This window comes from Chelonoidis abingdonii, chromosome 17 (genome assembly GCF_003597395.2).
Source record: "Chelonoidis abingdonii isolate Lonesome George chromosome 17, CheloAbing_2.0, whole genome shotgun sequence".
Taxonomy (NCBI): domain Eukaryota; kingdom Metazoa; phylum Chordata; order Testudines; family Testudinidae; genus Chelonoidis; species Chelonoidis abingdonii.
In genome coordinates, this window is record NC_133785.1 from 11,700,711 (window position 1) to 11,718,436 (window position 17,726).

At 41.2% G+C, this 17,726-nt stretch overlaps 2 protein-coding genes across 3 annotated transcripts in view; one reads left to right on the forward strand and one right to left on the reverse strand.

Annotated features, from left to right (window-relative positions):
- PACS1 (phosphofurin acidic cluster sorting protein 1) overlaps positions 1–17,726 on the forward strand; it is a 548,517-nt gene that overhangs the window by 266,890 nt on the left and 263,901 nt on the right. The gene's annotated exons all lie outside the window — the stretch shown is intronic.
- Positions 1–17,726, reverse strand: part of WNK2 (WNK lysine deficient protein kinase 2) — a 173,462-nt gene that overhangs the window by 92,706 nt on the left and 63,030 nt on the right. The window contains 2 exon segments of the mRNA XM_075073367.1: positions 10,608–10,765; positions 16,836–17,056. Coding sequence (XP_074929468.1) covers positions 10,608–10,765; positions 16,836–17,056 — 379 coding nt within the window.

Sequence of the window (17,726 nt, forward strand, 5' to 3'; positions counted from 1 at the left end):
TGTGGGCACGGGGTGCAGAGCTGGCTGCAGGAAGTGGGGGCCGGACTGGTGTGGGCAGGTCATGGGGTGCAGCAGAGGCAGCTGGAACCCCAGCCCTTTAAGTAGCCCCCAAACCCCCTTCTACCCCAGGGACCTTTTAAATAGCCACGGGAGCACTGGGGAATGCATGAGGGAGGCGGGGCTCCGGCGGCTATTTGAAGGACCGGGGTGGCAGAGGCAGCTGGAGCCCGGGCCCTTTAAATAGCCCCCCAAGCCCCTCACTGCCCCAGGGCTCGGAGGGCTATTTAAAGGGCCCAGAGCTCCAGCCGGCGTCGTGGGGCTTGCCGCGCTCTGGTTGGAGCTCCAGACGGGAGAGCGGGGCTTGCCGCACTCCGGCTGGAGCGTGGCAAGCCCTGAGACTCCACTCTCCCAGCCGGAGAGCGGCAAAGCCCCGCCCCCCTGCTCTCTCGGTCGGAGCTCCGGCAGGAGCGCGGCAAAGCCCTGCGACTCCGCTCTCCCGGCCGGAGAGCAGCAAAGCCCCGCAGCCTCGCTCTCCCGGCCGGAGAGCGGCAAAGCCCTGCCGCTCTGCTCTCTCGGCTGGAGCCCCAGCTGGAGCGCGGCAAGCCCTGCCACCCCGGCTGGAGCTCTAGCTGGGAGAGCGGGGCCACGCCACGCTCCTGCCGGCGCTTCACTCAAAGGAGAGGGACCATGGAGGACCCCGGAGCAGACCGCAGCCGGGGACTGGGGTAAGTAAAAAAAAAAGGTGCCTAAGGCGCGGGGCCCTCTTAGGCATGGGACCCGATTCCCCAGAATCGGACGAATCGGCCTAAAGCCGGCCCTGCCCCCAAGTGTAAACCAGCCCTTAGACTTCATTTTGAAGTTATATTAAAGGTCTGACAGCATGCCAGCCTTAAATTCAGGTTGTGACTTGCCTTTGTTCTCAGCCTGGCTACTTCACTTTCACCTTCAGCTCAAAAGATTCAGACATGTAATTTATGAACTTTGAGAAATCATGGAGTGGACATACAATGAGACCGAGCTGGCTTTTGAAAACTGAACACTATGATAATAGGTCTATTGGTTTTTAGAAAGACCCCAGACCAATTTGGAGCTGAGGGGTGCTTTTAGCCACACTACCATGATGGGCAGCTATAAGTTCCCTTCCAGACAGCTGCCTGCAACTGTACCAACTCCCTGGATCAGTAATCATTGGCTACAGGAGTAGCAGCTTAACAACGAGACACAGTTTATTATAGTAGATACAGCACAGAGGCTGAAGATGCTTGACTTCAGTATAATAATCAGGGGATGGGGAGGAGGAAGGAAGAAACTTAACAGCCTATGTCAGGGGTCGGCAATCTTTCAGAAGTGGTGCGTGGAGTCTTCATTTATTCACTCTAATTTAAGGTTTCACGTGCCGGTAATACATTTTAATGTTTTTAGAAGGTCTCTTTCTATAAGTCTATAATATATAACTAAACTATTGTTGTACGTAAAGTAAATTTTAAGGTTTTTAAAATGTTTAAGAAGCTTCATTTAAAACTAAATTAAAATGCAGAGTCCCCGGACCAGTGGCCAGGACCTGGGCAGTGTGAGTGTCACTGAAAATCAGCTTGCGTACCACCTTCGGCACCCGTGCCATAGGTTGCCTATCCGTGGCCTATGTCTATGCATCTTAAAATGTGTCAATACTAAAGATAGGAATGATTTAATATGCTGCAAGCAAACAAAGATTAGGTTGAATATCTGGGAAGACTTTCGGCAAGTCAGTCAATAACAGTGTTAGCAATTCTTGCATTAGAGTACTGTGTGCCTCATGACACTTGTTGCTCTTAAAGCTCCAGCTCCTGTTTTTTTTAAAAAAAATCTCAGCTTTCCATTATAAAAAAAAAAAGGGGGGGGGGGAGAAAGTTTCTAGGCTTCATGGTTATTGGACAAATTCTTGAAAATGTTTCCCTGGTGTGTCCTAAAACTTCAAAAACCAGAAGACAAATAAAATGAATCCAGTAGTACATATTTGTATATAATATTTAATTTCATTATTTTGGGGGACCTGACTCCGTTTTTGAACTCTTTGGGTTGGCAGTACTGTAATGGGGTATTCAATCGGCTTCCAAATGAAATGGTAGAATTATTGGAACAATAAACACTAGATTGAGCAATACACTAGAAAGTTCACTGCAGGGAAAAATTTTGCATTGGGAAGAAGATGGGCTGGAAGATCTAATACATACTCTTTATTTCTACAACACTGACAGCTGGTCTGAGGACTGTTGGAACGAGTGATCTGGAGATTAAGAGAGACATTGTTCAACTTGATGTCTAGTTAATTTTTAAAATAAATGAATTTAAAAAAGTATCTGTAGAGTTACTTCATCTACCCCTAACGCCTTCTGCCAATTGTGTGGTTACACCATAACTTCAGGAGTGTTTCCTCTCCCCTCTACAGGGACATGGGGGACCCAAACAGAGGAAAATAGCTCACTATACAAGGGAAGAGAGAAACTGGCTAAAGGAAAGTGCTGCTAAATACACCAAATGAATTTTTAAAAGGTATTTTAATCTCTTAGTTACAGTCATGTCCAATGTCACTTTCAACAATAAAAGGTAAAAAACAGAGAAAAAGTTTTGTTCAAAGTTGACTGTGTTCCTTCAAAATGTCTCTTCTATTACCAAACCCTCAAGACATAGAGCTACATGCCAAATATCTTTAAGTGTTGTGGCTTCTGAATGGTCTTAACTATCTATGGGAGAAACACTTTTTCAGATAGAATAGTGTCTCATTACAATATGCTGCTATCTGACCTAGATGATATTCAACTAGTATTTCATAATGGGAAGCACCCTGAAGTAGTATTTTGTTTATGTTCTCTGCTAATGAGAAGAGACTTGTACTGGGAAGAGAATATTAAATCACCACCACCCGCATGGCATGTCAGTGCAAGTTACAGCTGAACAAGGAGAAGTGCTAGAACAACTCTTGTAGCTATTTGTCAAATGTGCCCCCTTGACCAGACACATGTCAAGGTCAGGGCCTTGAATAACAGTGTGGGACCCCCAAAAAGCTCTCTGTGACAGTGTACCCCATAAGGCTTTATGGGGGGGTGCTTATAAATGTATGTATGATATAACTGGAATAGGGTTTTGCTACATATGCCATGTAACACGTCTATGTAAAGGTTATGATCTACTGGTTATGTTCATCCTAGTTGTATGCAGGTACCATTTGTGTGTTCAAAGTTATGAACATTGGCTGTATACTTGCTTGATTTCTAAGTAGCCTTAGTTAGAACATTTGGTCACTTCTCGGGGAAGGAATCTGCAAGTTAAATGCTCGGTCAGGAATCACTTAACAGACAAAAGAGCTCAGAATACTCCAATCCACATAAGAAATCTTCCTGGAGCCGTACAAGATACCATGTGGACAATGGCTTCTGCCTGTAAAGACTTAGTCATGCATGGACATGTGACTTGCCCTGGTGACTCCAGAACTCCATCTTGGAGCTGGACTTTGCATAGGAGTGAGGAGGGGAGTGTCCACCCACAAGAGAAAGTCTATTTAAACCTGTGGGAGACCCCTCCATTTTGTCTTCAGCTGGCTAAAGAGGGAGCCTCTCCAACCCCCAGGATACTTGGAAGAAACTGGAACAAAGGGGTGTGAGTGATTGTTGGACCCAGGCTAAAAGGAGATTAGTCTGTAAAAGGGAGCATTCTGGAACTGGTGAGGAACTTATCTGTCTTCAGTTTGATTAGACATAGATTTGCGCATTTTATTTTATTTTGCTTGGTGACTTTGTTCTGTCTGTTACTACTTGGAACCACTTAAATCCTATTTTCTGTATTAATTAACTCAGAGTATTTATTAATACCTGGGGGAGCAAACAACTGTGCATCTCTCTCTATCAGTATTATAGAGGACGAACAATTTAAGAGTTTACCCTGCATAAGCTTTATACAGGGTAAAACAGATTTATTTGGGTTTAGACCCCATTGGGAGCTGGGCATCTGAGTGCTAAAGACAAGTACACTTCTCTGAACTGCTTTCAGGTAAACCTGCAGCTTTGGGGCAAGTACTGTGTTTATGCTGGAGCAGATGGGAGTCACTGGCTCAGCAAGACAGGGTGCTGGAGTCCTGAGCTGGCAGGGAAGACAGGAGCAGAGGTAGTTTTGGGACATCGGTTGGCAGCTTCCAGTGGGGTTTCTGTGATCCAACCCGTCACATTCTCAACCTGTGTGCTGTCCCTTTGGCAGTAAGGCCAAAAGAAGGGGAAGAGGGGCAGGGATGGAAGTTGGCCGGTTTACTGTGGCTCAGTGAGGCACTACTTTTTTGTGGCATATGCCAACTCAAGCTCCAGAATTTAAACTTTTGTTATACCAAACTTAATTCTCCAGCTCTTAAAACTGTTAAGAAATCCTTAGGTATGTTAACAGAGCTCAAACTGAGTATCTCCAGACAGCCTGACAACTCATAGCTGAACTATCATACATTTCAACAGGGTATAAACTCCGATACCCACTATGGTTGTGGGCTGACCGAAGTGCACAAAGGGAGAAGAAGGGTATAGTCATATTATGAAGATCTGCACAATCTGCAAGTGGCATTTCATTTTAGTTTTTCAGGTGAGAATGAGACCATTTCTTCCTCCTCCCACTACAATTGCACCCCTGGCCAGAAGGAAAGAAAAATTACTGCCTAATCTCCCCCACCAAAAATTTGGACCTTCAAACTGTAGAATTGGCCAAAGCCAGAGGATGAAACTTGTGATCTTAGTAAGGGAACTTGTGTTTAAATAAATCTTTTCATTGCAATTTCATAGTGGAAAGCAATGTGACACAGACCATAACACATTTTCAACTACTGTAATTCGCTAAAGGCCGTTAGCAATTTCCATCCTGATTATACTTGTCAGAAAGAACGAGTAATCAAAATCAGAAAGAATGAGTAATCAAAATCACAACATGTTACAGCTTAATGCTTTCTGGAGAACTCACGTGCACCTATCAATTAAATGAAAAGAAACGGACAGTTGAGACAACTTTGAACATATTACCCAAGGAGGCTTTCATTAATTGGTGTAACTTCCCCAAGAGAAACACTTTGCTTACATATCCAGTGGTTGCGTTTCCACAAGAATATTCTGGTTTCTTTTTATAGTCCCAGATTATCTCATAAGTATCTTGACATGAACTAAACACGTAGGAAATGTAAACCACATCACAGCACATCTCACTTTAGCCTAGTTTTCCTGAATGCATGAGCTTTTTACATTTATGCAATTTGTCTTACATTTGGACATCATTTGGATGGAGCAGAGCAGGGCAGGGCTAGTCACCTAGAGAATAAATTTGCTGCTTTAAGGAAAGTCTCATTTGACAGAAGGCCCCAGCTGACCAATTGAGAGTTTTGACCTTACAACTTCGTTAATTGCAAAAGAGTGGCTCCTGAGGTTGCTGAATTACTCTCAATGTTCTTTGGAGTCATGCCCACTCCCCTGCAAACAGCTGCTGGGTTAGACCCAGAGTATATGACAAAACAGTTAACAAGGAACAGCTCTGTGGCTGATTTAGTTCAACACTGCTTTCAAACCAGCATTTTAAAAAGGCAGCAGCAGCAACTTCCCAAATGCTATAATATGTTAGTTCCCCTCGCACATGGGAGGAGATCCCCAGACACATCTGCAAAGCCATCTCGTTGTTCCACTGCAAATCTCTCCATCATGATGCCTACAACAATCTCGACACTGGATAGGCAGCTGGTACGATAAGACCACTGCCCATCAGACTGCTCACAGAACAGTCAGTGTTGTCTCATTGTTTCCTTCTGCTCCCGTCTGTCTATACCGGTCATCTCTTGTTTGTAAACTCTTTTGGGCAGAGTCTGTTTGTACAATACCTAACAGAAGGGGGTCCTGGTCCATGCCTGGGGCTCCTAGGCACTGCTGCAACAGCAATAAATAAGTAGACGAGTAATAGCTCAATGCCAAGTCAAGATGTCTCCAGCTGTTTTTTTAAAACAATCCCTTTTCCACACAAGAGCATTACCCATTTACAAGCAAATGAATGCTGCCTTAGTGCAACGATTGATGCAAAAGCTCACACTAACATACACTTGGAGCAGGAAAAAGCAGCCACTAGATGCTGGGTTTTCATGTCACTGTAATTTAGGTAGAACCTGACTTGAAATCTCTTCCACAAGTGCAGCATCTCAAAAAGAAGTTTGGATACTGATTAAAACTACAATACATTGATGAAACCACAACCAGTCAGCAAGCAGGTGGGCTCCCAAGACAAGGAAATTGCTCTAAATGGTCTCCCTGAAGATTTGCTGATTAGCAAATATACAAAAACCTAAGACTATTTTCCCATGCTGAAAAAAAAAATAAATTAAATTAAGGACTTGAATGGAGTACTTGGGGTGTGCTCTAGTGGTTCTTTCCCTGCCAGCCAGCCCTTACCTAAACTTCATTTTTGCTTACATCTCCTTAATAGGAAAATAGTCTCAAACTCCCACATTGGTGAGAAGCTCCATAGTGGAGACACTAATGGATCCTCCCATGCCTAGGAAAGAGGTTATGTGTTGGTGGACTGAGAATCACTAATTCTCTTTGGTCCAAAATAATTGAATTTAATATTTTTTGGCACTTTGCAAAAGCCATTAACTTTGCAGGGGGGTTGGGGAAAGGATGAAGGAATGTTCCTGGATAGAACTGGAGAAGTTGTGGGTGGGGAAAAACAGAGAAATAAAGGGCTTCTTCATCATGTATTGGCTAGCTGTGGTAAATTCTCTCCATTTCATTATTTAATGCTGACGGCTGGCAGAGATTATTTGTATATTAGTATTTACTGTTAGTGGGTGGTGGTGAAGTTTGATTGTTATTAGGGTGCACTTGGAGCTTCTGTGCAGCTTTTAAAAATGGTTAAATCTAAATAATTAGAAATAATTAAAAACACGTCTTATAACACGCAGGGTTTGCAGCACAGTGCAATGCCTGGTGCAGTTCTAAAAAAGCAGCAATCTTCCTAATATTTTTGTTTGCTTGTATACTACTATTCTATTGTTTCATTTCACTCCCCACCACCAGCCCATGTCTTCTAGTAGACAGTTACAGTCAGACCTGCAGGGTTTTTTTGAGTCCAGATCTTTGCTAATGGCTCTGTTATTAAAATTAGTAGATTGTTTCTTAAATGAGGTGCAAATCTTGTTAGGTACCCATTTTCATGTTCTTTTCCTAGTGTGCCTGGTTTTTCCCTCTTAAGAGTTAAATTTTTATCTAACAAAATATTTAGACAAAGACTGTGGACAGAACCTATAGTTTCATCCATGTTTAACATTCTTTGATTTTTTGACCAAATCAATTGAGTTTCTGTAGATCTACGAAAGAGAAGGCATTTGGGGAAGTAAGTAATCAACCACATTTCATAACAGGACTACATATAATTAATGTTAAATATAAAGCCTCCTCACATCTAGTTCTGCTCTTATTTTTGCTTCTTTTACTATAGGAGTCACTTGAAACGCTGCTGCTCATGTTCTTATTTGACATGAAAAGATCCATCTCATTCATCACTGTATAAAAGCCATCTGTCTTTTCTGCGTCTTTCCAAGGAAACACTGTAGCAAAGTTTTAAGTATACAGACTAGAGAGCTCCTTATTATAGACAGCAGCATGAAACCTGAACAGCTGCCTTTGTCAACAAAAGCAGACCCAGCTCCTCCACCTCTGAGAGAGAGAGTTAAGGTTTTTTTGCCTCCTGGATAGGGATATTTCCTAATGATGTTCTCAGCAGCTAAACTTCACAAGGCCTTATGACTACACACAAGAAAAATGAGAAATTTTTAAAGAGCCTCCTCACATTCTTCAAACACAGGTGTTCAGATTTGAAGAAGAAAATACACTAGACTCCAGTGAAAGGTGTTTGAGCCCGCACAGCCATGCACATTTCAGGCACTGAAGATTCAATCTCCAAGCCAGACTCTTAAGTGATCTAAAAATGGCTTCTTGTCTCTAAAAAGAGACAAATTTTACACTAGGGGAAGGAATCACTCTATTGAAACAACAACAGTCTACTTTAAGAAATGTACAACTGATGTCAAACAAATCAAAGTTAAACCTAAATCATATCAGCCTGAAAGTCTGTACCTTTTCTACAACCTTTTCCTTGGTTTAGAAAGCTGCTTTTGGTATTTTGTTTATTGTGGGTTAGTGGTGGCATAATTAAGAGTTTGGGAATAAACAAAAAAACACCTTTCACTCTGCAGAGCAATGGAAGTGCTATCCCAATACAGAGGGTATGTTCTGCACTATTAATCTCATGTTGGCACATTACATGTTGCAAGCAAAGGTTGTCTGCACAAGGTAACGTGCTTTGTCTCCCAACAGAAAGAGGTGCTTTCATTTTGATACTGAGAAAAAAAATACGATTTGCTGAGATGTTGGGTATTGTCTGAGAATCATATCCAGGGCCAAGTGAAGCCTGCACTTTTTTTTACTAGGCCCCCCCAAAATAAAAACCAGGTAGGGAATATGGTGCTGGTGCACTAAAATCCCACCTTTCCAGCAGGGTGAATTGCATGGAGTTACAGAGTTCCTGCAAAAGGAAACAACCTCTTCATGCAGACCAGATGAAATGTCAAGACTGTGGGGGTGAAATCATGAAGAGAATGACAAAATTCCCAATCAGGACAAATTTCATCCCAGGATTTTAAGCAGTGAGAACATAGGTTCAATCATAAACTCTTCTCTGTTTCAAAGCACAACAGTTGACAATTCTGCTTATGTGCAGATCTAAAAAGGTCTCTGATATACATGAACAATCTATTTAATGAGATTTATAACACGACGTCCGTTTCAGCAGTCTCTTGCAAAAGCTGGGTTATTTCAGTTTGCATAAACCAAATGCAAATACAGGAAAAACATTAAACCCATTAAGACTCCTAAAAGGGAAAGGATGTGAACAAAGTGACTTCCACAGAGGGATGTTTTAAAATTATAGGTTTGTGATCTTTAGGCTCCTGCCTCTAAAGCCAATAAGGAATCTATTAAATCCCAATGGATTCAGGAACTGAAGTTTGTCTATTGTGAATTCTGCAGTGCACCAGTAAAACAAATATTTGGATTGGACCTACAAGGGAAGAGCAGCAAGTCAGATATTTTATCACAAAATATGCTCCACTGTCTACATCACAATTACTTGGCAGAATGATTAAACACAAAAGAAAATCTGACTATGGGGAAAAAAACACAAGCTGTGCATGAAAAATGAGATTACAGCATCAGAACTAATGCCATCAGAAATATGCTGACCACAAAATCATTTTAATGTTCGCTGCAATAAGGTGTGTTTTACATTTCCCCATTTCTTTTTGTATTGTGCATCATTAAACTGAACCAAGTCCAGAATTTACTTTACTATTTTCATTAGCCCTCGCCTCCTTGTTTATACTCAGCACTCTGATTACCAGCATATTGAGGCTTTGGATCCCCAGTGCAAAGTCTGAGAATTTAACTTTGTCACTATAGACAGGATCACAGACATGTTTCTAGTCTTTCCGTTGTTCTTGGGTTGTGACAAAAAGCCTAAAAAAAGTCACCATGAGAGAGGGAAAAGGTTATAAATGGAAGAGTGCCATTTTATGCTCTAGATTAACCAGATGCTAAGGCTGTACAGATAGGGGCATGGGCTAGCAGTAGTCTAATTTCACCAAGAACTTTCAACCTACTCGGTAAAAGCCTAGGAAAGAGAAAATAACTCAAGAAATCATAGTGCGCTGTTATTCTGGACAACATGCTCACATCTTTCTGCACATGAAGAACAAACAGTGGATGATTAAAGAAAATAGAATTGCACCATGAGTCAGCTGGGTGAAGAAGCTTAGATAGGGGAAAGGGCCTCAATTGCAAAAATATAGTAATCTAGGGCTGCATAATCCACTAAAAACAAAAGAGTGAAAAGAGGAAAGTTTCAGAAAATGATTTAACAGTTTTGCATGCCAACAGTTCCTGTAACTATGAGCAACAGTAAAATCTGTTATTTCAGCAGCATCTTACACACTTTTTACAGAGAAGAGCTCAACATACTGTTTTGCTGTTAGAGTTTAACATCTGGTTGAGGAGGAGAGAAATATGAATAAGGAATTAAAAACAGTGTCATCAATGTGTTACTCTCCTGTGCACTATGTTATACAATTCTGAACTGTGAGAAGTCCGTCTGAACTGGGAGGCCCCCATTTGCAAAAAGAACAGCGCTCCCCACTCTCATCTACTCTGACTTCTGTAGATAAAAATCAATAATAAAAACACTCAGGACCACAGAGAGATTATTAAAATTTGTCTTATGCAGCTATAATAAAACCAAATGCCAGATAGTAGTAATGCAACTGTGGAATTTTAGACATCCCAAATAAACCTGTAAGCATCTTCTACCTCCCCAAAGATGTGAAAGGAGACATGTAATTTCTACCCTATTAGTATCCCACCACAACATACATACTATTTCAGAGTCCAAAACAGCATATTGTTTAAAAGGTTAAGAAAGTACTTCAACTGCCTTCAGATTATAAAGACCCATGCTAAAAAAAAAAAAATATCTGAAGAAAAATGTAAGTACACCTATTGAAGCTCACTTACACAGGTTACTTTCCGGTAAATCTGAGCAGCATTCTGGCATTCTGAGTAGGGGTATTCTGAGGTAGCCATTTCCAACATGCACATTCCAAAAGCATATACATCAACTGATTCATCATAGTGTTCTTCGTACATTTCTGGGGCCATAAATTCTGGAGTACCTAGAAACAAAGGGGAAGAATTTAAGTTAGACACAAACAGTAAATATGTTTCACTGCAGTTTCTTCCTGATCTATAAAAACATAGCCATTTCAGCTGTGTCTGTGTAAACGCAAGATTATTTTAAAACAACGAGGTTAACTCCCCCTCAAACAAAAAAACAACCCCACATATAACTGCCCCTACCCTCATCAGTAATGTTGTGAGAAATGCAGCTGTGTGTAAGAATTCCAGAAGTGAATAGCAAATCCTGAAGTGAAACACTGTGACATTGCTCCATAATGTTTTATGGAAACATGCTTATAAGTGTAAATATAATGTAACTGGAATATTCTTTATGCAAAAGATCTTTTGTAAAGTATCAATACAAAGCTTCTGATCTACTGAGTGTGTTCATCACATTTGTTTGCGTGTATTATTTCTATGTCTGGAGTTAGGAGAATAAGATATAAACTTGTATTACTGATATAAACATATTAAGTGGAAGCCATTGAGGGTGCTTCAGAATCAATGACCTGTAAATGGCTCTGTTTACTTGCAAAGCTTCCTGGGTTCATGTGGGCCAGCCCTAGAAGAATGGAGATTAGGGGTCTCACATGTCACCTGATACTGGAATCCATCTTAAATCTGGTACTTTTCCATTTAGAAGGATGGGTGCAGACCCAGAGAGACAAAGGATTCCCACCTTGTGCCAAAGCTATAAAAGGGGGTGGAGCAGGACAAAGGGGCCCCAGTCATGAGAAAGCCCCTGCTTTTCACCTAAGACGCCTGCTGGAACTAAGAAGGACTGTACTGGGGAAAGGACTGGGTCCAGACTAGGAAGAAGTCTAGTCTGTGAAAGAAGCTTATTGGAACATCTCTTACGGTGAGATTTATCTGTAATCAGTTTCTTAATGTATTAGGCTTAGACTTGTGTGTTTTTGTTTTATTTTGCTTGGTAACTTACTTTGTTCTGCCTGTTATTACTTGAAACCATCTAAATCCTTACTAATAAAATCACTTTTATTAGTAAACCCAAAGTAAGTGATTAATACCTGGGGGAGCAAACAGCTGTGCATCTCTCTTTATCAATGTTATAGAGGGCAGACAATTTATGAGTTTAGCTTGTATAAGCTTTATACAGAGTAAACCAGATTTATTTGGGGTTTGGATCCCACTGGGAGCTGGATGTCTGGGTGCTGGAGACAGGTGACCTGCTGAGCGGTTTCTGGTTAAAGTCTGCAGCTCTGGGGGTGTGGACCAGACCTGGGTCTATGTTGCAGCAGGCTAGCATGTCTGGCTCAGCAAGACAGGGTTCTGGAGTCCCAAGCTGGCAGGGAAAATGGGCTTGGAGGTTAGCTCAGCACATCAGGTGACTGTCCCAAGGGGGTCTCTGTGACCAAGCCCGTCACACACACAGTATAGGGCTTGGAAATAAACTGAAGGTTTTATAATGATTTTTTTATGGGACATGGGGAGAGAGAGAAGGAAAAGGGACAGAGAAAGACACAAGAAACTTCACGTTTGGTTTAGATGATTTACAGATTGTTTCCAGCAATACAAGTGGTAATTACTTAGCAAGTTGCACTTTTGGTAGGATGTGTGGTAGTCCAAGTTCTTATATGAAGTCATGCATGAAGAACACGAGTATTAAGACTGATTTTACCATCATTGAAGTGAGTAGAAACCAACAGAACTACTCAAGTAAGGTCCTTCTCAGTGAGGGCTAGGGTGGCAGAAACTGGACACACTGATAAACCTGAAATAAAACTCCATTTTTACTCCATCATAACTGGAACTAGCAACTCATTACAAATCGCTACCTAGAATCCCTTCAAAAGTTCCCTTTCTATACAGCAAATAGAGAACAAATAGAAGTAGTAATGACATCACTGCTAACTGAGTAAGTCCTACGCTGAGCGCCAAGACTCGGAAATCAGTCACAACAGTTGTTTAACTCTTGTCAAAGAGTCTCTGAAAAACAATTACTTCAAACAGTGAGGTCTACAGACCTGAACTGATACTTTTAGCACTGGTGGTTGCTTCAAACAATTTATTCAAGGAACTGGATCTAGTCATGGAATGGTTTATGCTTGGATGGTGGGAGTCTATACCTAAAATATCATGTTCTTATCAAATGAATGCCAGGAAAGATGCAAGAGAAGTGAATAAGGCAGTGCTTAAGCTGAAAATGAATTATCTAGATCTCATCACAGATCTTAAAGGAAGAAAGAGTATTTTCCACCAGCTAGGATATCAATCAGAGGGTGCAAAAAGGGACATTTGTTTTCTCTAGCTACATTAACCTGAGAGTATAAGAAAAGTAATGATTTTGGTTTCTGAAGGACTCCTAGGTGCCCATGTCATTCCCTAGTCTTCAGCAAAGCATGGACTATGGGTTAGTAACCAAACTCACTTACTTCCTGGGATTTGGCTTTATTGGTATTTCAGGCCAGGTCTACGTTAGAAACTTTTGCCAGTACAGTAACTCCTCGCTTAACCTTGTAGTTATGTTCTTGAAAAAATGCGACTTTAAGCGAAACTATGTTAAGCGAATCCAATTTTTCCCATAAGAAATAATGTAAATGGGGGTAGGTGGTAGGTTCCATGGAAATGTTTTTCACCAGACAAAAAACTATATATATAGTTTACATATATATATATATATATATATATACACACACACACACACAGAGATATATATATATATATATATATACACACACACACACACAGAGTTATAGTTATAGTTATATACATACATACACACACACACAGAGTATAAGTTTTAAACAAACAATTTAATATTGTACACAGCAATGACTGTGAAACTTGGTTGAGGTGGTAAAGTTAGAGGGTGCGATATTTCCCAGGGAATGCCTTACTGCTAAATGATGAACTAGCATTCAGCTGAGTCCTCAAGTGTTAACACATTGTTAATGTAGCCTCACATTCTACAAGGCAGCATGGCAGACAGAGACAGAGATACACATCCTGTGTGTGGGAGAGAGAGAGAGATGTGCATTGCCTCTTTAAGTGTGCTGACCCCACTCTAAGTACATTGCCTTTAAAAAGATCAGGAAGTTGAGACAGCAGCTGCGGCCAGCAAGCTCTCTCCATCCTGAGCCCTGTCCCCATCCTGCTCTACATGGAGAAGGGGTAAGCGGGGGGCAGGAGTAGGGGGAGAGGGACACCCTGACATTAGCTCCCCTCTTCCCCCCTCTCCTGCACAGCAAGCAGGAGGATCCTGGGAGCAGCTCCAAGGCAGGGGGCAGAAGCAGCACATGACAGTGGGGGGAGGGACAGCTGAACTGCCGGCAGTTGGTAGCCTGCTGGGTGGCTGCCACACAGGGAACTTAGGAGAGTGAGGAACTGATGGGGGGCTGCCGATCCACCCTGGTTCCAAGCCCCCACCTGCTAGCTGCAACGGGCTGCTCTTTCTGCAAGCAGGCAGCTGCCAAACAACGTTTTAAGGGAGCACTGTGCAACTTCAAACAAGAATATTCCCTAATTGATCATGAACAAAACAATGTTAACCGGGACGACTTTAAGTGAGGAGTTATTGTATAGTAGTGTTGGTTAGGAGTATGATTTTTTCTTTCTTTTTTAACATTTCTATACTGGTAGAAAGCCTAGGGTAGACACAGTCATACCACCATAAAAGCGCTTTTGCTGGGGAACAGGTATCAACTGTATGAATAAAAGCACTTTTCTGCATCTGCACTAGGAGGGTTTACCAGGATATCTATACCCACAAACCTTTTCTGGTAGAGACCTGGCCTAAGACACAAAATAAGCCTCAGCTTAATATTCTCTCAGGTTTAATACTCCTAGGGCCTCTCTTGGGCCCTCCTCTGTTCTTGTTGCTACTGCCTCAAAGACACTCCCTTTATATCCTAGTTGGACCCACCTGTCAGCAAGACTCAGCTGTAATTACCCTGAACCTTGATACAGAGTTTTAACACCTTGGCTTACGGTAACTTGACAGAAGAGTGGTGCATTCTGATACTGGGCCTTTATCTGCCACCTGTGACAGAACCTTACATTGCAACTACGAAATGGTTCATGGCTGTGTCAGATGTGGACTATGCTCTACAGACCCGCTACATTGCCACTGAATCCCATGCAGCCTAGAACAAAAAGAGAAACTGGTGAATTATGCAGGATTTAAAATAACTTGGTCACTAACCTGAGGAGGGAGCAATCTAAAAAGCAGGAGATACTATAGCAGCATTCCAAACATATTGTCCAAGGGGCAAGAATCTCATTTGGTCTGTGTACGAATTCATTTTTAACAAATTAGATTCAAAAGATTTTCTGTATGCTTAATAGTCCTTAAAAACAGCAATAACTATGGGCTCAGTATTAATTCACAGAATCACTGATCTGCTCAATGCAACTCAATCCATCGCTCTTTTTCGTAAGCACTTTTCTGAAGAGAATTACAAAAAGGTAGCCAAGTCTATAAAGGGGTTTTCTCAACTTCTATTAAGTCTTGCCTACTCTAGGATTTTTCCCAACAGTTTCCCCCCACACTACCATCACTAGAGCAGATAAGTTGGTAACAGCCTCCAGTACTTTTGCTAACATCTTGCTAGATCCACTCTGAGTAGGTTTGATAGCTCAGTGGTTAAAAAAAAAAAAAAAAGCCTCAATTACACTACTGGTATTAGTGGTGATAGTGAGGATGGAAAATTTTTGAATGGAAAACTTGCCTCTTAGAGTGGACAGAACCTTCAAATATCAAATTCCAGGGCCAGATCCTCAGCTGGTGTAAATCAACATAGGTTCATTAAAATCAATGGAGCTAGACAGATTTACATGAGTTGAAGAGCTGGCCACAAAATTTCAGCCACCTTAATCTCAATGATATCAGTCTAACACCTTATGCTGGTGTTACCAAAATATATCAGTCTAAATAAAGGTATTCTTTTATTAAGCTTAAGGATGCAAAAGAATTACTTAAGCAATTACTTTTCAAAAGAGCATACTGTTTTGCTGACTGGGGAATAGGTGTTACCAGGATTAGTTTGCTATGATAAGATATTATCCACTCCTCCAGAAACCTAAAAGCTTCTTTATGAATAGAAATTGAATTTTAGAGTATTTAAATACTGTAGCTGGAACATGAGCATTGCCATGATAACTTCCCTTATCTTTGCTACTTCATTTTCAATCACAATGTTCTAAAACTTTCACCTAGAAAGTTGAAATTTTCATGGTCTTAAGTCTCTGAAGGGTAAATTTGCTCAGGATGTTTGAGTGAAAGGGGTTGAGCTGATTTAGAATTGAGGAAAAAGGGCATCACACACACACTTTCTCCACTCAAAGAATGTTGCAACAACTTCATCGGTGCCAAAGTGGTTGGGGCTAAAAAGTTAACGTTTGGAAGGGAAATACTGCCCTTGGGCCAGGATTCAGGAAAACACTAAAGCATGTGCTGAAATTCCACTGAAAATGGAGATAAAAATTGCTATCTGGCCTAGGAGTGCTTCCTTGAATTGGGGATTTCCTGAGGAGAAGGTCTTTGAATGTTCTGGTGAAAACTGGTTTGATTTTAAAGTGTTATTAGGTTTCAGTAAAATAGCAGTCCCGGGACACAGAGTACTTGGAGGGGTTTTTGGTGTTATTTTTTAAGATACGTACCCACTCTAAAGTGAAAGACAGCTGCAGTGCAAGGGTGCTGCTAATGTAGGCCCACAGCAAATGAGTGTCTCTCTGAAGGCAAAAATAAATGCTGAACTAGTGACTCATTTTTTTAGGATAAGAAATGAAAAGGACATACGGAATTAAGGTTTAGTCAAACATTACCTATACTGAGGATATGGTGAGATCATTTAAGAAGAAATAGGTAGGCCCTCAGCTGTTTTGATTTAGAAGAGAATTTACAATGCCATGGTAACATTTTCTAGATAGGACCACAGACGGAGGTTTTCCTAAGCAGTATAGCGGATTTAGCCACACACAGGCACCTTCATTTCTGCAGCCAAACTACAAGGGTATAAACACTAAAATGAAACAAACAATGTGATTTAGAACAGCTCACCACCAAAACAGGACAAGAAGGGCAACAATGCAGAACAGAATGATTACCTATTACACTTTTGGCAAATGAAGCTCTTTTGAGGGTTGCCAGACCTAAGTCTCCTATTTTCACAGATCCAGTCGGTCCCGTAATAAAAATATTGTCACATTTTAGGTCTCTGTGAATGATTGGTGGAGTTCTCGTGTGCAAGAACAGTAGACCTTTCAGGATTTGTCGGCACCAGCTACGAAGAACTTTTGGTTTCATCACTTTAAATCTTTTCAGATACCTGCCGCAAAAACACACAGAGAGCAATAACTATAAAGAAAAAAGCGTTATTTAAAACTCTAAAAGTTTTACAATGGACAAAACTATGACCTTGTTTTGAATATTCCTTCCCCCTATACCACAAGCAGCTCAGAGACAGCATCGTGGTGAAAGTAAAATTGTGCTCTCTAAAGAAAGCACTGAGATTTCTTTTTTAGGGGGGAGGAAGTTAATTATTGTATCATGCTTCCCTGGTACAAATACCACCAATATTCAGACGTATGGAAGTTTAATAGTAAAGCAATTCATTTTATGCAGAGAGCTATGCTAGAACATAAATGTTTTATGTATTCAGATTAGCACAATATGGAAGTCTTTTGATCTCTGTAATGCAGACCTGCATTTATACCATTAGCCTAACACACACATTTTGACTATAGATATGGAGGGTATGTTTTGGAGGAACTCAAAACCTGCTTCTTGCACTTGCAGAGTGGCATGTTGGAGATGTGCAGTGATGTGTATTACTCCCATCGGGGATGAAAATCTGTTCCGAAGTTTGTGCCAACTGCTTTATAACCAACTGAACAAGTGTCAGTACCATAAGCTATTAATCAGTGCTGTTTAGGAGATAACCTGGAGCAGCTCTTGCATCAAAAAATGAACCCCTCCAGCTAAAGAACTATTTTATT